We start from the raw sequence: 24,472 nt of genomic DNA on the forward strand, positions 1-24,472 counted from the left end.
CCGGCTAAAGAGTTCCGTGCGACCATCTCTAAACAGTTGCACCCCGATTCCATAAACCCCTGTGCCTCTGTCTGAAACAGTAGGGACCATTTACGGAGCTAGTGAGACGCCCACAGAACAACCTGCAAGAAGTTATATGTTTTTTTTTGTTACGGAAAACAATATCATTTCTACAATTTCATATAGACCAACAAACCGCACAAGCCATACAAAGATAAGTGATTTAAGCAGCTTTCCAACTCCCCCCAGCCACCGACCAAACATATTAGTGATACATGAGGCAGTAGGCAAATTAAATGTCACAAAGAGGATTCGCCATACAAAACGCACCATCGTACAATGAAAAAATAAATGCCGAATAGTCTCGTCATTATCACAAAAGACACATTTCTTGCTACCATTACAGTTTTTTTTGGCCAAATTATCTTTTGTAAGCACCACCCCCGACATAAGCACCATGCAAAAAATAATATTTTTAAGAGGGATCTTAAGCTTCCAAATAATTTTGTGTCGAAATTGACAATCAGAGCTGCTAAGCGCACTATAAAGGGATTTCACTTAATATAACTCAGAAGCATTCAAATTCCAGGAAAATGAATTAGCCTGATCCACAAGGTGAACCGATGCGGACACTTTAGTTTTTCTTTATTCGCCACAATGAAACTTTGGTCATCCAATAAAGTGATGGTATTAAAATTGTTAGCATGAAAAAACGAGGTGATGGACGAACATTCGTAATCTCTTCCACATCTATGGACCATAAATATCCTACAAGGTAGTGCTCCATGCTCCATTGGCATCCAAGAAATTTTATACCTTATCCAAGACACATCGTCTTTCCGGAGCGATCTTATCGAAAAGTTTATCTAAAATGCGGGATAAAATTTCGTAAAATGTACACATCCATATCGTAGAATTGAGGGAGCAGGTTATCCATACATGTACAAATGGTTTTTTTCCCCATAATTCTTCAAGCATTTGAACACCCTTTTCAAATTTCAAAAGACAAAAGCACTAGGACTCAAGCTTTTTTTCTTTACACACTACAAAGATATAACTCCGTCCCAAAATAAGTGACCTGACAGACAATGAGATTTCTTCACATTTTTGTGAAACTTTTGAGGTTGCTCTCTTAATTTAATCCGAATCCAAAACTAAGCTCTCCCACAGTTCCAAGCGATCCAAGCTAATGCTACAACGAGCTTGTTTGGTTGATACCATAACCTTGCCACATCTCAAGTTAGGCAAGTTTGACTGAATTAGTCACTTGTTTAGTTCATGCCACACTCGTGGCAAGATTCTATTAATGCAACTTAGGTCTCACATGACATTGACTCAAAAAAAAATGCGTGGCAAAGTGTGGTGGCAATTTCGTTTGCCTCACCTTAGACATGCATGAGCAAATATGTGTGACAAATGCTGACAACCTTATAAACCAACCAAACATGCCCAAAGTCTTTAAAGTTTCCATGGCCGAGTCATTCTTAAAATTCCATAAGATTTGCAATCCCAAATGTTCATTGCAGAAAAGGGATCCCCACAAATTAAAATCTCACCAACAAGTTTGTTTCTAAAAATCCTCCGGTGAGTCCGTAGCCATGATTCACCCATCGTCCAGTGGATAACGGAAACGCGCGAGGGTTTAAGCTCACTCTTCTTCTCCCCCACTCGCAAAGCCTCCCGCCGTCCGCCGTGGCCATGGCCATCGCCGCTACTCCCACGCTCCTCTCTGCTCCTCCACTCCCCAAGCCCCCGACCCTTCAACCCTACTCCCGCCGCTCCACGTCCCACTGTCATCCTCCCCCTCTCCTCCAACGCCTCCTCCCCCGCCGCCGCGCCGTCGTCGCCGCCGCGGGCGGCCCCACCACGAACTCCGTCTCCTCCGCTCTCGGCGACCCTCGTGAGGCCGAGGCCGCTGTAGCGGAGCTCCTGCGCGACCACGGCGCCTCGCCCGCCGACGCCGCTGCCATCGCCGCGCGCGCGCCGGGCTACGCCGCCATGCTGGCCGAAGGCGTCCGGGAGCTCGACGAGCTCGGCCTTTGGGCGTCCTGGAGCGCCGGGGCAGGGGCCCGCGTCGGGGCCGAGATGGGCGCGCTCGGGTTCGGGAGGAAGGTGTATTTCATGGGGAGGAGCAGGCGCGACGGCGGCGTCGTCCCGCTCGTCGAGAGCCTTGGCGTGCGGCTCTCCTCCGCCAAGCTCATCGCGCCATATGTCGCGGCGGAGGGACTCCCGGTGCTGATCGATAGGGTGAGGGCTAGTACAATCTGGGTTTGGCTCAGTTGCATTTTGTTTGTGTTCCATGGTTGTTTTGTGCCCCTGTGGAAATTCAATTTATGTGGCAGTGTGCTTGGAAGTTCGAAATTTTCTACACAATTAATCTGCAGATGATATTTTCATGAAATTGGTTGGCTAGAAAACTGTTATGTGTCCATGGTATACGTCCCTCTTATCAGAATTCCATCATAGAAGCTGCTCAATCAAGTCCTTCACATATTTAGATGTGTGTTGGACTTTTTTGGAGTGTAGCTAATCAGACATTGAGCACCCTCGAACAGTTAACATTAGCCGCAAGCATGCAGATCAGATAATCAAGCTTTTAGTCTTGCTCAGAGCTTGTGCTCAAGAATGTTAGTACTCTGTTCATTTACGCCACCTTTTTCATATGAGAGACGCACCACCTGGTTTCCATTATCCTGAGAGTTTACAGTTTGCCCTACAGTTGCCGCTTGTATCTAACAGCTGAAGCTAACAGAAAGCTGAAAACAGAATGAAAAGGTATATCAAACTGAAACTAACAGAAAGACAAGATACTCTCACCCACGACTACACCACCAAGTGCACCTAGCACAATACTTCAGCCTATTTTCTGAAATGCTAAACTATTTTATCGAACCATTTACTGCTAGTCCAAATTAGAAAATTTTCAGCAAATTTTCATTAACACTAACTAGCGAATGGTGGCATCACATCTCTAATATTTTGATAGTACGGAACTATGATTCTGGTATATATGTTTCTTTTGACAGTTGTCGTACTGCTTGATACTACTATGTTATGTTTAGTAAGTTGATTCATTCGTAACTTGTGGTTTATTCATGTAGGTTAAGTTCTTGAAGGAAGTTCTATTTTCAAGCAGTGGCTATGAAACTTTAGTCAGACGGAATGCTAAGCGCATGATGATGCACTTATCAATACCTGCAGATGAGGCACTCCAAAGCACACTATCATTTTTTGAAAAAGTAAGTTTCACAGTCCCAATTATTGTTTATCATTGATAAAAATATACTCACTCCGTCCCAAAATAAGTGACGTGGATTTGTATAAACATCACTTATTTCCGGACGGAGGGAGTATCATTGTTTCTCTTACAAGTTTCCCTGCAGTAATTGTCTCATGAATTTGGATCTTTCTTGAATGATATTAGTGCAGATGGAGGCCAGGTATGGTGGTCTTAGCATGTTAGCACACGGGGATGTGTCATTTCCCTATCTCATTGAATCATTCCCAATGCTTCTTCTCTGCTCTGAGGACAATCATCTTAAGCCGTTAATTGATTTCCTTGAGTGCATTGGAATTCCCAAGCCAAGGATTGCATCAGTTCTGCTGTCATTTCCTCCTATCATCCTTTCTGATGTTGAAAATGATATCAAACCAAGGATTCGTGCATGGGAGAAGGTATAGAAAAGTACATGATTCTCAACTGAACCCTTATGTTTGTGATGCCTTTTGGAAAGTGCAATAATTTTTTCTGTAGATAATAATTGCGGTAATGTAACATTATCATATTTCAAAATTTTCTAGGCTGGCATTGAACAACAGTATATCAGTAGGATGTTGTTGAAATACCCATGGATTCTTTCAACAAGCGTGATAGAAAACTACGCGCAGGTGCTGTTGTTCTTCAACAGAAAAAAGGTAACTGAAAAGTGAATTTTCCTACTATGCCAACATTGCATTAGATTCTGTTGTAGGTTGTGTTTGTTTGTAGTTCGTCATAATTGGATAAAAAAGTGTTGGTAAATCAGGTTTTTGCTTTCAGATTTCGAGTACAGTCCTTGGTATTGCTGTGAAAAGTTGGCCTCATATTCTGGGTTGTTCGACAAAAAGAATGAACTCAATTCTGGTGCTGTTTGATGATCTGGGCATCAGTAAGAAAATGTTGGTCCCAGTTCTTACATCAAGTCCACAACTGCTGCTGAGAAAACCGAGTGAGTTTTTGCAGGTGCGTAATTATTCTTGTGCTTTCCTTTCCTTGTAGACCATTGTAATTCAAACAGGCACCAATAGTCAGTAAAAGGATATTTGTTTGACAATACCATATCTCTTCCATTTGACATGGATAGCCGATTTCTTCATTATATCTCCAGGTTTTGTAATATCATATTATTTTCCAATCAATCAAAATTAAGTTTCCTAGGATTAAGACTTATGAGTTATGGATGCAGTGGCCGACCTCAATGTTTGTTATAGGTTCATTGCATACTTCACTGTTAGTCTGAAACTGTATCCACGGAGCAACAGTCTTTTAGTCACATTGAGATCCAAGAATGAGGAGGATCTTAAGTCGTTGCTTTTAAACATATATAACCTCAAATAACTGGTATCTTGTTACTAATTGTTCTGCCTCGTGTCCCAGGTAGTTTCCTTTTTCAAAGATATAGGTTTTGATAAGAAAGCTGTGGCAAAGATTGTGTGTCGTTCTCCAGAAATATTTGCTTCAGATGTGAACAATACCCTCATGAAGAAAATCAACTTTCTTATTGACTTTGGTGTTTCTGAGCGTCATCTTCCTCGTATCATTAGGAAGTATCCAGAGCTTCTATTGTTGGACATAGATCGCACACTGCTCCCCAGGTATGACAACTGAAAAAGGTTTTATTACAAAGGCTTAGTCAATGCAGTTGATATGTGTGTAGTTTTTGTGAACTTGTAAATGGTTTTAATTCATTACTCATGTAGGTATAAGTAGATATACCGAGCAGTACAGGTACCCTGCACCCGCTATACTCCTTGGGACCCAAACCAAATTTCAGCTTAATTCATTTTGACATTTATTGATGGTTTTCACCTAATTTTGGCCAAATTTCATATCAGCCTTTCACATTCACATAATTTCATAATACACTTTGAAACATAACTAACGAAGTTCAAAAAAATTACTCAACCAAAACTAGCGGGTTCAAGTTGTTGGCCAGCTACTTCTCAAGGTTTTTTCCTGGTAAAGATCAACTATCAAAACTACTGGCTAAGAAAGTGTACGACCAGCACGTTTTTGTGTGGTTTACTATTTGTTGCTTACTACTACACTGGCAAAGAAAGTGAAGCCTAATAATTTGAATTTCACATGTCAAATATATACATAAGATGCTGTCTTATATTGAGGTTTTCAATTCATGTAACCTAATTCAATGTTTACAGAATGAATTACTTCCTGGGGATAGGCTTGTCTAAGAAAGATGTGTGCTCAATGATCTCAAGATTCTCCCCACTTCTGGGTTATAGTATTGAGCTTGTTATGAAACCGAAGCTTGAGTTCCTGTTACGGACTATGAAGAAGCCTCTTAAAGCTATTGTGGAATATCCAAGGTACTTCAGCTATTCTCTGGAGGGGAAGATAAAGCCACGGTTTTGGGTACTTAAGAGCAGAAACATAGACTGCAGCATGACAGACATGTTTGCGAAAAATGATGAACTGTTTGCAGAAGAATACTTGCAAATAGAAACATTACCTGTGACACCATCTTTACAATCAAACAAAGGTGGTTAATTGCTGGACTATTGTGGAACATCCAAGGTACTTCAGCTATTCTCTGGAGGGGAAGATAAAGCCACGGTTCTACTTAAGAGCAGAAATATAGACTGCAGTATGACAGACATGTTTGCAAAAAATGATGAACTTTTTGCTGGAGAATATATGCAAATAGAAACATTACCTGTGACACCTTTACAATCAAACAAAGCTGGTTAATTGCTGGACTTATATACAGAGCAAACCATGTGAGGGTGCCTGATTATACAGCTTCATGCTTCCATCTGGGGAGGATATTTTACAGATAGAAACCACCTCTCCAGTGTGCAGACTTCAGAAGGTAATACACTAGTTACTGCATGGAACTGAAAGATACGGATTGATCATGTTCATAATTCATTGTTAAGAATACCTGTTTGTCGTATTGCGGGATACTTTTGCAGTGGAGGTGATGAACATCTTTTATTTTTCACCATGCAAAAAGGTTTCCAGAAGCACTCATGGCTGATTTTTCATATTAGTACAGCCCTAAAGAGAAATTACATTTAGATACTGGTTTCCAGTGTTCTCAATCTTCATATTTGCATATCATTGTCAAGATTTTAGGACACTTCAATGTGGCTGGTTTTATTCTCAACAAGAGTGTATTCTGGGTATCATTTAATTTACAAATATAGCTTTGAGAAGCCAATCAGACGTGTATGTTAATTTTTTTGACATTTTTTTTTTCAGGTCCAAAGTGATTATTAAATGTTTGGAACTGAAAAATAAATAAAAGAGTATGCTCACTAACTTGGCATGAAGACCAACACAAACTATTGGAGGCCATAATCTCTGACTGAAGTGTCTGTTGAGCAACCCATCCTCTGATGGAACCTAAACCTCTCGATGGCCTTGACACCATCCTTTCTCTATACAAGCTTGAATCTTCTCCGTTGGGAAATCCCCCTGAGACCAGATTGAGGAACTGAAGGCCAACCCTTGCCCTCACTGGATCAGCAGCTCTTGCCAAACTTATAGATCCTGTGAGGGCACCAAAATTTATTGCAGAAACCAGCAGTGAACTATTACCTCGGGAATTGATCCACATTCTTCCTTGCTGGGAGAATGCACAGGTTTCCACTTGCCAATATGAGATGGTGCTTCATTGTGTATGCCGAACTGCATGTTCATGAGGATGTGTACAAGGGTGCCACCCCAACAGCAAAACTCAACATCTTGTGCTTGAAACTGCCTACTGCTATCAACCTGTGGTGTGAAGCGTCCTTCCTAAGAACCCTGTCGCCACATCTGGTGCATCCTCGACTGACGAGAGCGGGAACTCTGTGTTCTCTGGCAGGCTTCTGCACTGAGCCGGTGAATACCCTCTTTTTTTTCTTTTTTTTTGAGAGAGAGGAATACCCTGGGTTGTTAATTTGTTATATATCTCCTGTCAAGGCCTAAGAAGCCAGAAGAGTTTTGCCCTTCTGTACGTACTGTACAGTGGCGGAGCTAGGGGGGTTGCCGGGTGGTCCATGGACCACCCTGAGATTTTCCAATCCTTTATATAACATAGTTAAAAAAATTCAAAACATCAAAATAACTAAATTTGTATGAATATTTTCACTGTTGGACCATCCTGGAAATTTTAGCTGGCTACGCCACTGGTACTGTATACATGTACCTGTACCTTATTGGGATGTGATTGCGAGCAGATTTTGATTTTGCTGAACTGCTTGTTGTATATGTTGGCAGCTTCTGCGGCACCAAGCTTTCAAGTTTACATTTTATGCATCTGATATGACCATGTAATTTTGATTGTAGCTCTTACATTTTCCTAATATGTTTTTTCGATAAAGGAAGCTTTTAATGACAGTGTAACATTTTGATTGAATGGAAATCCTAAATTCCAGTTGAAGCAGCCACATCGAAGTAGGGAACACAACATGTAATTAATGGCGTGAGCTTACAGCAATGCATGCATGTCTCACTGGAGAAAATTTGGAGACATCCTAATCAGCAATAAATTTGGTCTCAACACAAAAGTCGGCAATAATCTTTATCTTTACACTTATAAAGATCTGAATTGGTGGTAATGACTACGTAATCATCTAATTACCACTCATTCTATGAGTATCATGATCTTTTGACTATACTTGATTGGTTTTCATGACTTTCAAGATAATTGTTTTTTCAAAAATAATATTTTGACATAATTCTTATTTATTAGAAATTTAAAATAATATGAGCAACACATATTTAAACAACTCGTGCATAATAGAAATTATTAATTCTGTAGCAGAGCAATGATCCGAGGAGCATTAAACAGTACTAGAGGTAGAGTTCGGTCCAGTCTCCCCCCAAATTAGATGCTACAGTAGAAACTAAGTGACCTGAAGAAACTCACACCAATTGTTCAGCAGTGAGCTCATGGTAGGGTGTCAAGAGTTAAAATCCATACAGACATGGACCTATAGCTCCATCTCTCACCTATGTATCAGATGGACCGCCATCTCAAGACTATTATTGGTCTTGCTCTCCGTCGGTTCAAAGAGGCATATATCTCCCTCTTCCAGACCATTGTGCGATACGAAGACCTTCCATCCTTTGTCAATCCGCCTCACTATGTTATACCAAGTATAATGAAATAGCAACGTTGTAGGCCATTGCATCTCCTTGCCCTCCAGCCGAAGGAAGAGAGTTGTATTTCTGTTCAGGAGATATGCTGAAGCGTATTCCGTGCAGAAGTTCTATTCAAAAGTGCACAAGCGTCAGATGAATGCACAAATATGACTAATTCAGCAGTTTTTTTTTGGAAAGAAGGCTTGTCAGCCTGACTTTAGAAAGCCAGAGGTTCTGCTGGGATTACCAGTTTACAACATCGCACAAACCACCAACACAGTGCCAACAGATCCTACAGAGCTTGAGAAAACACATCCAAAAGAGGCAACAATCCACCGAGACTAAACAAAACAGCACTGTCATCAGCCGATGCCCTGAGCCGGCGCGACCCGCAGATTCGTTTGGAGCTTCGCGATCAGATTCAGCGTTGCGGCCCGCCGTTTATCCGGCAGAAGAATCTTCCGGTGCCCCAGGAACGCCACGGCCTTGAAGATTACCTGCATAGGGGAGACACAAACTCGTTGGTTGAACACCATATCATTACGTGTGAGCCACAGAGCCCAAGCCAAGGCCGCCGCCAGCGACCACATTTTGTGATTAACAATCGACCCTCCTGGTTTCAAAGCAATGTCAAGGAAATCAGCCCCCGAGAGCGGCGCCCGAGGCCACCCTAAGCAATCCCGAATGTAGCACCAACAGAAAAAGGCAACTGGACAAGTGAAAAGCAAGTGATTAGCCGTTTTCGCCTGTCCACACAGACGACAGCCTTCAGGCCCTTTCCAACCCTTCTTCAACAATTCATTCGTCACCTGAATTCTACCTCTAAAGCACATCCAAGTGAAGATTTGCTCTTTAAGAGGAATGGTAGCCCGCCATAAATCCATAATCTGGAGGTCCACCACCCCACTGTGAGATATGGCCATATACATGGACTTAGTAGTGAAACATTTGTTGGCAGTCAACTCCCAGCGAGCGACGTCAGGAACGGCATTCAGCACCACACCTCTTAGCAGTGCAGACAACGCTGTCCATTCATCACTTTCTGCATCGCCAAGAGAGCTTCTAAATGAAAGACAGATCTCCCCCCTGCCAACACCTCCGCCACCGTGGAATTCGGCTGGCGAGAACAAGCAAAGAGACGATGGAAACTGACATTTAGTGGAACCTGTCCAAGCCAAACGTCCTGCCAAAAGAACACACTCCGACCATTGCCCACCTTGTAAGAACTGCCTACCGAAAACCATTTTTTCACAGCATGCAATCCTTTCGAGAATTGAGAAGCCCGAGAAAGAGAAGATTGGAAGAAGCCATTAACTCCCAAATATTTCCTTCGGATAAGAACACAACTCAAGTCCGCATCTCCCCTTTCCAGTTTCATGATCCACTTAGAGAGCAGCGTAATATTTCTGAGGCGGCTCTCCACAAAGCCCAGTCCATCAAAGTCTTTTGGTCTACACAACTTATCCCAGCTAACCATGTGATATTTCTGTTTTTCCCCAATACCTTCCCAGAAGAATCTTGCTCGAACCATATCGAGTTTGTAATGAATGCCCTCGTTCAAGAGGTAGAAACCCATCATGTAGGTTGGCATATTATTAAGGCAAGAATCAATGAGGACTTTCCACCCACCAAAGGACAGTTGCCAGTCTGCCAGCCATCTAACCGTTTCTCGACTTTATCCACAACATTTTGAAATCCTCCCAACAAGATTTTCTGAGGCGAAACGGGAATGCCTAAGTATGTGATAGGGAAATCCCCCACCCGACTATTAAATTGGTTAGCAATCCTGACTTGTTCCTCACGGTCCAGCCCCACACAGAACACCTCACTCTTCTGATAATTATCTTCATACCAGACATGGCCTCAAAGCAGTACAGCAAAAACTTAACTGCCCTAATTGACACCGGATCATTGTGAATGAACAGGACAGTATCATCCGCATATTGTAAGTGCGAGACCCCCCCTGGGATCAGCTCGGGGACCAATCCCCTTAGGTGCCCTTTGTCTTTTGCCGCCTGAAGCATAGCTCCCAAAGCATCGCCAACCAAGTTAAACAACAGCGGAGACAAGGGATCCCCTTGCCTAAGCCCTTTAAACGTTCTGAAATATTCTCCAAACTCACCATTCAAGTTAATACAGACCTTCCCAGACTCCACCGCCTGCCTAATCCACTGAATCCACTGATTGCAAAATCCTTTTCTAATCAGCACTTCTGAAAGAAAAGGCCACAACACCTTGTCGTAGGCCTTTTCGAAATCGAGCTTCAATACAATCCCCTGCGCACGAGATCTGTCCAGTTCATGAAGGACCTCGTGAAGCACTACCACACCTTCAAGAATGTGTCGACCAGGAATAAATGCAGTCTGAACCGGGCTAATAATTCTTGCCGCCACCTGCGTCAATCTAATAGTGAGGACTTTAGTAATGATCTTGAAAATGACGTTCAACGGACAGATTGGACGATACTGTCGAATGGTGTTAGCATCTTTGATCTTTGGAATAAGCGTGATGATCCCATAGTTTAAACGAGCCAGATTCAGTTTCCCATCATAAAGAGCATCCATCATTTCCTTCACTAAATTTTTGACATTCACCCAGAATTCTTTAAAGCACTGCACCAAAAAGCCATCTGGGCCGGGTGCAGCATTCGTTTTAGTTCTCTTAAGGGCCAACTCAATTTCCTCCATGGAAAAGAGCTAACAGAGCTGCTGATTCTCCAGAGGAGAGACCTGTTCATCATGGGACCACACGCCATCCACAAGATGCACACCAGAATCGGATTCCCTGCCAAACAGCCGCTTGTAGTACTGAGTAATGTGGGCTTTGAGTTCATTATTGTCAGAGATCAGTCTCAACTCATCTTCCAAGGAAAGAATTGTTGCTTTCCTTTTCCTCCCATTAGCAATCTTATGGAAAAATGCAGTGTTGGCATCTCCCTTGAGACACCACTGCTCACAGCCCCGTTTCTGCCAGTATAACTCCTCAGCTTCGTAAACATGCATCAACTGTGATTCCAGCGAATATCTGTGTTTCCAATCAAACCAATCAATAGAAACAGACTCAGCTTGTGAATCCAAGGCCTCAATCTACTCAGTCAGAGCCTTCTTCTTCATGCGGATTTCCCCTCGGAAATTATTGCCCCAACCTCTCAAGAATTTGCGGAGAGTCCCCTGCAATAACTTCCAGAAATCAGCAATCTCCAAGCCCCCCCCTGGGAGGCCACTTCATTAATACCGTCTCTTTAAAGCAAGGATCGAGGAACCAACCAGGTTCAAAACGAAACCGAAACACTTTCTTTTTCACCTCCTCGCCCAAATCAACCAAAAGAGGATTATGATCAGAACCCAACCTGACCAGAGTATCCGTGAGAGCAAGTGGAAATAAGTTTTCCCAAAGTCCATTCATAAAAACCCTATCTAACACTTCAAAAGTGGGATGCTCTTGTTTATTAGTCCAAGTAAAACGACTGCCCATTCGATACAGTTCCCTGAGTTGCATCGACCCAATCGCCCCATTAAACTGCACCATTGCAGTCTTATGGAGAACACCTTTAGATTTTTCATCACCAAAACGAATCAGGTTAAAATCGCCACCCATTAACACCGTTCCCTGCGCAAGCGATACGTGATCCGTGATTTCAGCCAGGAACGCAGCCTTCCTGTCATGTAACACCGGGCCATAGACGTTCATGATTTCCCATTGCACCCCAGACAGTTTATTCTTGATTACCATGCTGACAAAAAAAATCCCCCTGCGAGGCAGAGACACCCTCAAACAGATCCTCTCTAACAGCGATAAGCATCTCCCCCGACTGACCAACTGTCGGCTTAATAGCCCAGAGATAAGAGAACCCCCCCCCCCTACGTTGAGAGAACTGAGCTTTAATAGTTTCCTGTAAAGAGAAAATAACCACATTTTTTTGTCTAATAATGTCCAACACTTGACCACAGCGCCTCGTCGTCCCCAACCCTCTCACATTCCAGAAAAGGACACTCATCGGAAACAGGCTCGCCTGCCCTTGCTCTTTCCAGTCGAATTTTGCGTATGCTTACCCGGAGTTTTCTGCTCCATCAGCTTATCTAACTGATCTTCAAAAGTTCAGAGAGGAGAGCAACCACATGTCTCCTCAACCACCTGCTCGTTAACAGCGACCTCCTCGTGCATGCTACCCTCCAGAGATTGCCCCGAAGCAACCTCAGGAGGGGATGCAGCCTGCAACAATTCAGCCCTAACCACCGCCAGACGTGCCTCAGCTAGTTCTTTTGCTTTAAACCGATCAAGACAAGCGTCAATTTCCTCCCCCGAACCCCCCAAAACAACTTTGCAATCCAAAGCAACCTCAGAAAGTTCAGAATTGGGGACATCTTGCAAGACAGTAAAATTAAACAACGTACCTGTTAAGTCATCTTTATGTTGAGCTCGCTTCTCCGCCCGCTCCTGCACTGGCACACCATCCTTGGGAAACCTCTGACTTTGGCGCGTAGCTCGAACAGGAGAGCGAGTCTTCTTGTCCTTTTTGGCCACCGTAGTCCATCCTTTCCCCGCCACCGGCATCATCCCATGATTAGCCATCTCTTTCGGCAAGTTCTTCATGCTCACTTTATGGGTGTCAAACAACGTCACCACCGGCTGGCTTCCTTCAGCACCCCCCCCATCGGTCTGTCCTGCCAACTTGGACTTGGCCTCATCGTCCACCTCGTCGGACCAATCAGCATCCTCCGAGATAGCCACCTTTTCTGGAAAACCAATGTACTTATGTTTTGTAAAGGACATCTCTGGCAAACCTGAACAAGGCCTCAAATAAGCCCCACCATCTTCAGGAGCCACGGGCAAAACCACCGACCTTGCCACCCCTTCAGTCACTTGTTTGGGATTCACAGAAGAACCAGTCCCATCACATCTGCTAGTCTGACCCGAAAACTGCTCCTCCTTAGAAGCGTATTTCGTGTGGTTACCACCATCCTCCTCAAGCAGCGAAGCATCCTCCTTAGACAACTGGACAGAGCGTTTTTTGGTGTCCTGAGGACCAGAATCAGACGGCACCGAGCTGCGCTCCACTTTCCATTCCAGTTTGAACCCTTTCCCATTGAGATAGACCTCATTGTGGCCATCAATTTCCTCCACAGATTGACAGCCCACCTTCAAACGTTCAGGCGTCTGGCCAGGACCAAGAAGAAACTCAACATCAATGGCCCGGGGTTCAGCAATCATGTAAGCCAGATCCCACACCGCCTCTTCCGTCCTAGACCAGCTGGGCAGACCAAAAAGCTTCACCCAAGCTTCTTGTAACTCCCCAAAACTCTCAAATTCCCCAGTCATAGCAGTGACTATCGCCTGGACAAACGGATCAGTGACAAAGCAAAATCCATTTGCAAATTTGGTCAGACTCCGGCGCGCCTGAAGGTTGGGAAACTCCACCAAAAAAGTTTTCTCCTCCAGCACCTTGACCCGCCATTCCCAAGGTTGTTCAATCAGCACCTGCAGTTCCTTCACCATGTCCTCCACCGAACAGACTCCTTTCTGAACGCTGAACTTACCCTCCACCGCCGTCGGCATATCGAAGTTTTTTGGAATGCCCACTTGAAGCGAATAGAACATGTTCCCTTCAGCGCCACTAACACAGATCTGAAGACCCCTCTTCTTTTTTCGCAGATCCGGGCACTGTCCCGAAACATGCCCCGGATTCTTGCAGATATAGCAAACCATGGGATTCGAGCAATCTTTTTGGTTATGGTCGGTGCCCATGCACTTGTGACAGAAGAGCTTCTTCCGCTGACCCTCAGGCCTCGGTTCAACCCCAGAAGCCCCTGTAGCCGCCTCCTTCTGCCGGCACTCCTTATCCCTTCCCAGCTTCTCCTGGAGCTCCCGCTCCCGCTGCCACTCCCGCCCCTGTTGCCCATAACGGGGTTCCTCCTGCTGAGCCTGCCGACCTCCCAAATTCAAGCATCCACCCGTCGCCCGAGGATTGCCACCCTGGGGAGCCCCCTGCTGCTGTTCGAATGGCCTTTTCGCACGGTGTTCATAACCGCCCTCGCGGTAGAACCCACCGCCACCACCACCGAAGTTCTCGATCGGGCGCTTACCCGGCCTTCCATCCCTTTCATGCATCACGACCTCTGCAAAAGACCGCGCGCCAACCCTAGTTGGGCGGGGCACAATCTTACAACCACTCCCGAAACGCCTCACTTCCTCCGCCGTCGCCTAGAAAAGAGAGGTGGGGGAAAAAGGTTGGGATCTAGGTTTCCACCTGAACCCAGAAGCCACCTCATCCTTATAGCCAATCACCGCCTGATCAGAGCCGTCCACAATAGGGCAAACCCGCCCATCACCGTCCATCTGACCGAGTGGGCTATCAGGCTGCGGAAGCGGCCCAACAGGCCCACTCCCAGTTATTGGCTTAGTCGGCCCAACAACGCCAGATGGCATCGCCCCCGCCGCCGCCACCGAGGCTTGAGACGACGCCTTCCTCCCCAACTCCGGTGGGCGACCATGCGGTGGCATCCTCGGAACAACCAACCCCTGTCGTTGGTCCGACATGCCCTCCCCGGCATCCGAGGCCGACGGCTGCTGAAACGGACCGTTTGACCCTCCTTGACCCGCCGATTGACCAAAGGAAGCACGGCGAATGCGCGAAAGGAAATCATCTGATGCCGCCGACTGACCTGCCCTCGCGGGCACCGGTGGATCTGTCCCCGCGCACCCCTCCGCCGCGAACCCGTCACAGACCACAATGGTATCCTGATCACGAATAATCTTCTGCCGCTTCTCACGATCAGCCGAACTGGACACCCGAAACGGATCATGCGACCTAGATCGGCCCGCAAAATCTGTGCCCCCCGGAATCGTCGCCTCCGGCAATTCGAGGGCAGCCAGACGATGATCAATCTCTTCAATCCACCCTTGTTGAATCCACCAATCAGAGAGAGACTCCCTCGCTTCCGCAACCGAGTAACCCGCCCAAACCAAATCCCCGACCAGCAGTTTCAGGTCGCTGTATGATTAATTCAGCATAAATGTGTGCTTCACATACTTCTAACTGTGTGTAGTTTTTAGATAACAAATTGATTATGCCCAAGTTCCACAAGTAATGCACAAACCGATCTGAAGATATCATCACGAAATCAGTGGCAAACTTGAAATAATAGGCCGACAACCGCATCATTTGCAGCCTGGCTGTGGATAAAGAAATATGTAAACTCACCAGAGCACATGGCTTCTTGCCACAAAGAACATCTCGGCGAAACTCCTGCTGCTAACGAGAGTTGGAGGTGTTCATCGGCTCTGTTCTTTGATCTATTGCGGGGGAAGAAGTGGGGGATGGAGGGGAATGACAATGGCGATCTCCTTCCTCTCAATGGATCCAGATCTCGCCCAAACAATTAGACGGCATCACACAACACATCGGATCTCCCTCTTCCTCTCAATATTTACCTACGCGTAGGACAGGACGGCGAGCGGCCGGACACTGCAACGGAATAGTGCCCCTACGCGTAGGGCAGGACGGCGACGGCGTTTCTCTGGTTATGTGCACTTCACGGCGTCTCCGAGGGTTGGCATCGGGCCCTCGAGCGAATTCAACCGGACGGCCTGGATAGCCGGAGCAGTAAGCTCGGGAGTAGTCTCATCTTTCCCGTCCGTTGAGAAATTCAAAGGAGAATTGGCCCCCAATGTATCCATGAACCCTGCTCTGCTCCCTTGCAAATAATTCAAGGTGGTTAGCTAATTACCTGCAGCGTTAAACCCGTCCATTGATCGCCTCACCAGCCGCCGCTAGGTCTGCTACAGTCACCTCTTGGCTTCACTTGGTGTGGAGAGGGGAAGCAGGCGGCGAGAGTGGAGTTCAGTGGAGAGAGATCAGACCACCCTCTCCCACCTCTATACTGCACACAAGGTGTCTGCTTTCTCGTTTTGGAGCGCTGGACTGCACGCAGTGAGCCCTGGAGCCAGAAAAGGAAAGGGTGATCACATGGGTCCAATAACGTGGAAGATTGCCAGAAAGAAGAAAAGTTACTACGGAGTAGGAACTTTGCTCTCCCGTGGCCGTGAGTTTGAGGGCCTGTTTGGTTGCTACCCTGAGAGATGTGCCTGAAAAAATTACGTGCCTGACACTAGCCTGAGAATTTTGTGATTTTGGCCTGACCAGGCAAGTTTAGAAGTTTGTTGTTTGGTTGGTGCCATGTGCCTGAGAAACTTAAATATGCTTATCCAGCTTAATTTTGCCCCAACTCTTCTCCTTCCTCCGCTCCTCGCTGTCCTCTAATTCCTCTAACGCCCTCTAATTCCTAAAACTTAAATATGCTTACACAGGCTCGAGAGGATGGATCCCTCTAATTCCAGACAACAGGAAAAAGAAAGGAGTGAAAAGCAAACCGGATCTATGCACAAGAAAATATCAAATTGATCCAATATTCACGCAACCAAAAAAATAAAAGAAAATCAATCAGCATGCACCATGAACATAAGATTCTGCTCAAGCGTAGACCTTGCTGTATGGAACCATCAGAGCTCATCGGAGTTCACAAACTGCTTCTCTCATCCTTGCGAACAACCTTAATTGAGCCCAGAGCTGACCAGCTGACCTCATGCGGAATTCGTGGAACTCACTGGAGGTTGCAGCCTGACGAGCTTCTCATGGACAGACCTCGACGGAGCTTCGTCGCTTCGACGGTGGGCAGAGCGGCCGTGGCCAGACAAGGTCGAAAGGTAGCAGAGCAGATACGCAGCGCAGCTAGGAAAATGATTAGTCGTGCGTGCCTGAGTCAGGCGACCAAAATCGCTCGCCTCGTCCCGGCTAATTACTCAGGCATGCAGTCAGGCCAGGCAAGGGGATACGAACCTCAGGACGGCAACCAAACAACGTCCGGCTAGTCCCAGGCTTGTGTCCGCCAGGCATATTTCTCTCAGAGTGTGTGGCTCATCAATTATTTACACACCGTGGTAGATGGATCCCGGCCGGTAGATACAGTACATAGGCATCAATTTCAAAATGTATCTGATAAAACATTTTTTTAAGGATAGAAGTGCTTTTTTTTTAAAAGCTGCTGGATCTCTGATACATTAACATGGCTATCAAGTACAGGAAAACAGATACCGCCAGATTTTTCGGCTTACATTTACAGGCTAGGAGATAAACATCTCAGGGAAACAACAGGAAGGAGGAACTGCAGTTTACAAGATACTGATATATGGAGTATTATCATGATATAACATCTCAGGGAAAGAACAGGAAGGAGGAACTGCAGTTTACAAGATATATGCAGTTCTTTGGGTGCTCCATCTATTATCATGATATAACTTGATCAATTCTTGTAAATGTAACTTTTTTCTTTTGCACCAGAGGTCGTTTCCAGCCATTTACGAGGGGATTCCGGTCATTTTGCAGCCACCGTTGAGCGTTGGGCAGGTATATACATCATCAATTATATCGTTTCTCTAACTCATAATTGGCTCCTTAAATCATCGTGATACAGGGGAGGAGGAGGACGTGTTTGCCGTGTTCTACCCTGAGGACAAATTTGCTCAAGGGGACTACGACGGATAGAAACGGACGAAATCGTTGAATCCAGACATGCCTAGCTTTCCTGTCAATCCAGGATTACGTACAAACATACTGAAAAATTGAATAGCTCGATCCCGCCTTAGTTATTAGTTTCAGGTTTTAATAAAAAAAAATGATCTTCACTTTATTACAGATCACTGAAGATAGACGTAATGAACGGATTAAAACAGTTGATCTTTTGCGATGGGCAACACTAACATTCCCAACATCTTGACACACAACATCAGATGCTCAAACTTAGTACAATTACCATCAACTAAACCTCGTGATCATGTTATTTTGTCCATCTAACGCTTGCAATTCAGTCACTGAAATATAAGAAGTGTAGTACAGATCAGGATTCAGGAGGAGACGACAAAACTGAAGGTTGCATGGTAATGGGAACTTGCAACTTTGCAAGACTCTCAACTGACCTCGATCAAAACTACGATTTCCACAAATGTAACAGTACCACTTTCTTCCCTCCATTCTCAATAGCTACCTCCGGTCTCTTCTCCTTCACCTATACCACCATGTCAAAAAACAAATAACATGTGCAAATTATGTGTTATCTCAGAATGCAAATTTTGGGGTTATTGTTAGCCGGAAGAACCACTAGTGAACCCAGGCAGCCGGCTTGTCCGTCATTGAATCTTGCTCGATGCGGCACAGGTGGGCCTATGCTGTCAGATTTCATGTCGATGCATTTAAACTGGATATTTGGGTTATATACAGAAGCTAAGCTTGCCTGATAACATGGTAGTTATGTGCAAAATAATTATCAAAATGGTGGTTTCAAGTAAATTGTCCCCCAAAAGTGGTGGTTTTGAGTTGTGTCTCCGCCATGTCAGATGACATGGGCCTAACGGTCATAGCAACAGACATATCCTGACAGGTGGGCCTGGTACGTGAGAATCGGGGTTACGGCCAGTGATACGACTACATGGGTTTTGTGCAACAATCTGCCCGAGAGTTGATGGTAATAGATTTTCAAGGTGGTGGTTCTGGCTAAACATGACCCCGAAAGTGGTGGTTTTGGATAATTTCCTCACATCTGCCTTGTGACGTGGATATCCATCCTGAATGCAGAAACACATCTGGGAAGAAGATAAGCAATTAGTCGAGGATGCTTTTGACATTTTTCCTTGCTTCCAGTTAAAAATAACTCGGTCTTCACAATCATGAAATGATTCTACTATTTTTCTTTCTCTGTCTAGAACATTGTAGAATGGAAAGGCATTGACTATTCACAGTATTTTTGACAAGGATATCTAGGCTAAAGTAGTAGATGTGAACTGCCCTGAATTCCTGATGCAGTGCATAGCTTCATCAATCAGCACCAAGAATTCGACCAAGTAAGTAACAAGACAACCACGTTCTTTCTCAGACCCTAGTAGAAACATCTGTCAAAATCACTGCTGTATGATCAAAGAGTATCAATTAAATCTAGTCTACAACTTTACCCAAATAACATGTTAACTTCAACCCAAATAACATGAGTATGTGCAAGCATAATTTTTGTATAATATTTCCCTAGCTGTTTGATTGGACAAAATGTGCGGCACAATCAAGAATTTGCCAGAACAGCATTACCTAGGAGCATATAATGAGCGAATTAGCAAATTAGATGAAATAGGCCACATGAATTGGAGGACATTACAACATTGTGGGCAAGCCTGCAGCACATCAGCATTTCAAGTTACCATCAGTCAAAGCTATAACCTGTCAGCATGAGCATTGTTTAGCAAATTGAATACAATGATAGAAACTGCACACCAAAAGAGAAAAAAAAGCCATCATTCGTTAAACAGAATCAATTCACTATACATAACAAAACATTAATATTTCTGGAATGAGGGCAAACCTATGGCATAAAGAGCGGGGATTTCAATTATATAACTTGTTTGATTTCTGCGAGAAAATCTGTAGAACCTTCAAAGCAATCCTTAAGCATCTTTTAATGGCCCATAACTGTTAGATTACTAAATCATTAAGGCAATCAGAGGAATAAATAATAAGAGCATCAACATTGTAAAAGAAAAGTACTGCAAATATATAAAGGTGAAAGTAAGTTTTGTTTATTTCAATTTCTAAGCAGCTCGTCAGGTTAAGATATCCTAAAATATTTTACCTGTCCATTCTTTGGAAGGTGATCAAATTATGCTACTTAAGATCTAAAATAATAGTATGGTAATACTGTTGACATTGGCAAAGCACTGTCAAGGATGAGCTATCTGATTTTATCAACACAATTTCGAACATGGATAGTATGTAGAACTTAACAAATTAGATAGAATAGCAGTAGGTTTGATATTAAAAAAAAAATCCAATTGTCATCTGAGCATAACAGTTGCATGGAGTAGGTGGTTGATTGGTGAATAACTAAGAGATTTAACGCTACTTTGCAGCCAGCTTTCGTTCATTAATTACTAAGAGAGCAATGAAGAGGAACTGCTCATCCATCACAACACGATGAAGAGCAGCTTGTTCATCCATCCGAACCAACATATTGCCTTTAAACTGAAATATTTTCTGCGAAAATATCAATTCAAGTTTTACATCAGATAAAGAGCAAGAAGGGCAAAAGTTTACAACTGTGAATACAAATTAGCATATTGGAAGGGCAAATCAGGAAGGCGGGAAACTGAACAGAATTTGCTATTAACATTTGCATTGTTAAGGTTGTACAACTGTGGGTGCAAGTTTCATGTTAGAACTGCAAAAATCAGAGGGAAAAAACAACTTTTAAGGACTAAGCAGAGAATGCAACTTGACAAAACTAAAAACTGCACCTATGTGATTATGCAAAGGGTTGGGCCTATGATGGCAATTTGTAGCATGGAAATGTAATAGGCATAGAAGGTGTTCCATGTAAGACATTAGAACAACATCCATCAGTATCTACATATCTCCCATGGAAATGGTAAACTGCTGCATTAAGTGTAAGAATAAAGAATAGAAAAAACACAGAAAAAAAGGTAAATCACATCACATGGCACTAATCTAAGGAAAATTACACAAAAATGGAAAAAGAGCAACAGAAATGTGGAGGTGTGTCCAGTGTTATAGTGGCAACAGAAATGCAGAACAAAACGCCAAAATTAAATTGCAATTGCAGCACACTGATAATGTCGTGATAGTGCTATTAAATTTGTGCAATCAAATAAAAATAATCCTGTTCACGCCATTATATAAGTTGATGTCCTAACTTTGTGTTTCCCGAACATGTAATTACCTGTACACATAAAGCATCACAAATACATCTAATCCGTAAGAAAATCCACATCAGACCATCCAGAATCATACAGACAAGAAATTACTTAAAAAATAGGACATAAGAAGCGAGATTGACATCCGTCTAGAGGCTTCTTTTGCCTTGAAAGCCAGATCTTCAGTTCTGAAAGTAAAAAAAGCATATCCTTGCTAAGTTGCTATCCTTCTCGACAAACATTACTCCCACGGTCCAATAAATAAAGTATGTTAAAATTACCCAAAAGTGGAACAAGAGCAGTAAAGATAAGGTTGACCCAAAGTAATGATGCCATGGAGCAAAAACTCTGTGAATTTTGCCCAAGAAAATGCATACCGAGTTTGATCTTCATTGTACATCATACAGTTTTTTTTGTTTTTTTACCACGAACTAGCAAAACAATGTTCAGAGACAGCTTCCTGTTACAGAACTTAAAAGATCGTCAAGGCTTGGCCCCAGTAAGCCAATTACGAAAACGATGAAACCACCCTAAACACCGTACCACTTGACATTTCGAATTGCGGGACAAAAGGGAGCGTCAGTTAGTACCTCTCTCCCTCTTCAGAAATAAGAGAATACACAAAATCAAACCAGGCAAACAAACGGAGATGCATATACTACTCACTCCTTCAAGTATTCCTAAATAATGTTAAACTTATACAGCAATTAACGACGCTTCTTCATCCAAGTGCCTGGCTCGCCGCAGGGAAAGTAAAATCAACGGACCACAAAAGAAAAACATGTTACTCCCTACCTCCAACGGCCGTGCCGCCTTCCCCCATAGGCCCGCCTCCCAGTCATGGGCGCCGCCTCCCCTTCCTGCATCCCCGTCCCGAGCGCCGCCTCCAGGCTCCAGAGTCCAGCCCTAGCCTTTGCCCTCGCCATCGCCCCCACAAACAAACCCGTTTCCATCTTAAGGCCACGCAGCACGAATCTCAACACACGGTGAAACGTTAAATACCCCATCGGCCAACCCAACCAACCCCCACACGACTCAAACCTCCCTTCCTCCCGCCTCGCTCTCTTTCTCCTTTCCCCCTCTGCCTCCCGGGGGACGACCTGAGCGAGTACAATCCTTCAGGCCATGGCGCGGCCGAGAGTCGACGCCGACTCCATCCACTTCGGCGACCCCGCCGCACTTCAGGGTCGAGACCGCGTGTCTTGGGGGTTCCTCTACTCGGAACCAGTGGAGATCGTGCCCGCGTGTGCCGTGCAGTTCGCCGACGAGCTCAGGATTGTCGAGGTAAATTACGGAAAGGTCTAACAAGAACTCGTTAATCTCGAAATCTTTCCCTGATCGCGTTACAACTTCTGGACAAACAGATCACCTCCACCACTTCCCTCGGCCTCCCGCCTGGCACTCCCCTCGAGCCTACGTTCCGCGACGCGATTCTGGCCGCCGCGACGGCCCGAGCAACCGCCTCCGTTCGGCAGTTCTACCATGGTTTTGTCGACAGGGACATCGTTGAGGATAGGGAGATCGTTCAGGTAAATCGTAATGCATATTTCTTGGTTGCGAATTTGTTGGTTCTTGCATTTCTTGTTTGTTTCTTGATTTCTCGCCGGAGCTTAGCTCCCTTCCCCAAGCACCTAACCCTCCTTGTTTCTTGAATCTTGATTCCTCGACGGAGCTTCAGCTCCCTTCCCCAAGCACCTAATCCTCCTTGTTTGTGTTCATGATTTCTTGATTTCTCTCCTCCCTCCTATCTGACTTTTCCGCCCCCTCGTACATGCCGAATTGAATGTTTTCAGGTCAGCCCCGAATCGGTCCTCAATATCGAGGCTGATTTGCCTGGAATTACCACCTGCGGGACCTACAGTGGCCGTACTGACATGGTTGCGGACAGCTTTAGAGCTGTAAGTGACCCGTACGTTGATTAGAATGCTACTGTGATTTTGTGTTTAACTGTTTATGGTATATATGCATCATGTAGTTTCCACGATCTTCAATTTCTACTGTAAATGCTAAACTGAAGTTGTGGACATAATATGAGCACAAATTCTTTTAACCAATGTGACAGGAATTATAGTATGTATATGATGATGCTTTCAGGAATGATGCCATTAGGAACAGCTGCTGATAATATTTTTTTTAGGAACCTAGAGGTGGTAATTAATTGCCTTCCTCTTGAACAATTACTTACAATTAGCATATGTATGTTTAATAACATGTATGCTAAACTGACGTTGTGGATATCATTGTGATTCTGAGCATAAATTCTTTTAGCCAATGTGACAGGAAATATAGTGCGTATCTGAATTGTGTTAGGAAACAGAGGTGGTAATGCATGCCGCTTGAACAATTTCTCTCTTATCTTACAATCAGCATATGTATGGCAAAGGCATAATAACAAATCTATTGGAGTACTACTTATGCCACCAGTTTGAATACTAGTAGTATTAATCTGTGAGTAATAGTTAACAGATTATTAATCTGGAGGTGCGCTCCCCTAGCTAATTTTATTCTCTCTTCTTCTTTTTTTGCGGAGATCACCAATTTTATTCTTGTTTGATGTGTTTTCCAGCATATTATGGTCGCTGTACGGGGGATACTAAGAAGCAGCCACCAATCTGAGCTGCAGCAGAGGAGGGACACCCTTCAGATGAGTACACGCATCCCCGTCGCTCCAGCGTTCCGGACTGCCAGTGGGCAGCAGGTCCCGATTGCTTTCGCGGAGCTGCCGCACCCGGGGTGGCGCACGCACGAGTTCAGGGCTGGGAGACGCTTCGTTCTGGCGTCCTACTACAACGTCGAGGATCTTTACTACTACATAGGATGTGGGATTGGAGATTGGACTTCGTCTTGCGCATCACACCTGCTGGGCCCGTGTGCATTACCTGGAGTATCCACAGCCCTTCTCGGCGCATCTGAATCCTAGGACTGAGCAACACTCAACTGTAGGACTGAGCAACACTCAACTGTAGCTGCTTGCATCTTCTTTTTGAGATAGTAACTGTTTGCATCTAGCTATTACTCGTAGATTTAAGGGTAAGAACTGTTTGGATATACGTACGAAGTAGTACTGAATTGTTAGCTTAACTGTTGGGTTGAGATAATTCTTTGGCTTTGTTACACTGAATTTCTCAAAGCTACTACTACTGCGTAGTACTATTTGATTTTAAAAACCAGCATTCAATTGTGTCTACAGTGCCTTGGTCAATTACTCCTCTCATTGTTCGCTTTTTATGATTCTGGGTATCCAACGCAACAGTTGTGTTCATGTTGTACAGTTGTTTTCGTGTTGTTACTTACTACATATGTATATTTTCTCAGTGACTTGTTGCAACCAATGCTTTCTTACATGGATGTATTTGAAATGGTGGCGCATTTTCT

General features: G+C 44.4%; 2 protein-coding genes and 1 long non-coding RNA gene across 3 annotated transcripts; 2 read left to right on the plus strand and 1 right to left on the minus strand.

Annotated features, from left to right (window-relative positions):
- The first annotated feature begins 1,590 nt into the window (after nucleotides 1-1,590).
- On the plus strand, nucleotides 1,591-7,511 carry LOC100838727 (transcription termination factor MTERF2, chloroplastic). Its single transcript, XM_003576788.4, has 8 exons — nucleotides 1,591-2,247; nucleotides 3,102-3,239; nucleotides 3,430-3,675; nucleotides 3,802-3,915; nucleotides 4,040-4,222; nucleotides 4,637-4,854; nucleotides 5,419-6,089; nucleotides 6,482-7,511. Exons 1-7 carry the CDS (start codon nucleotides 1,699-1,701, stop codon nucleotides 5,765-5,767), a joined length of 1,797 nt encoding a protein of 598 aa, XP_003576836.1. The 5' UTR covers nucleotides 1,591-1,698; the 3' UTR covers nucleotides 5,768-6,089; nucleotides 6,482-7,511.
- A 10,450-nt stretch (nucleotides 7,512-17,961) lies between these two features.
- LOC104584731 lies at nucleotides 17,962-21,886 on the minus strand. Its single transcript, XR_002966101.1, has 2 exons — nucleotides 18,323-21,886; nucleotides 17,962-18,217 (listed from the first exon to the last, which is right to left on the minus strand). It is a non-coding gene; the product is annotated as an uncharacterized LOC104584731 (long non-coding RNA).
- Nucleotides 21,887-21,909: 23 nt separating this feature from the next.
- On the plus strand, nucleotides 21,910-24,017 carry LOC112268698. The gene is made up of 4 exons (XM_024454654.1): nucleotides 21,910-22,381; nucleotides 22,462-22,626; nucleotides 22,891-22,995; nucleotides 23,664-24,017. The coding sequence occupies exons 1-4, from the start codon at nucleotides 22,223-22,225 to the stop codon at nucleotides 24,015-24,017; spliced, it is 783 nt and encodes a 260-aa protein (XP_024310422.1). The 5' UTR covers nucleotides 21,910-22,222.
- Nucleotides 24,018-24,472: the final 455 nt, after the last annotated feature.

The sequence above is a fragment of the Brachypodium distachyon genome, chromosome 4 (genome assembly GCF_000005505.3).
Source record: "Brachypodium distachyon strain Bd21 chromosome 4, Brachypodium_distachyon_v3.0, whole genome shotgun sequence".
Classification (NCBI taxonomy): domain Eukaryota; kingdom Viridiplantae; phylum Streptophyta; class Magnoliopsida; order Poales; family Poaceae; genus Brachypodium; species Brachypodium distachyon.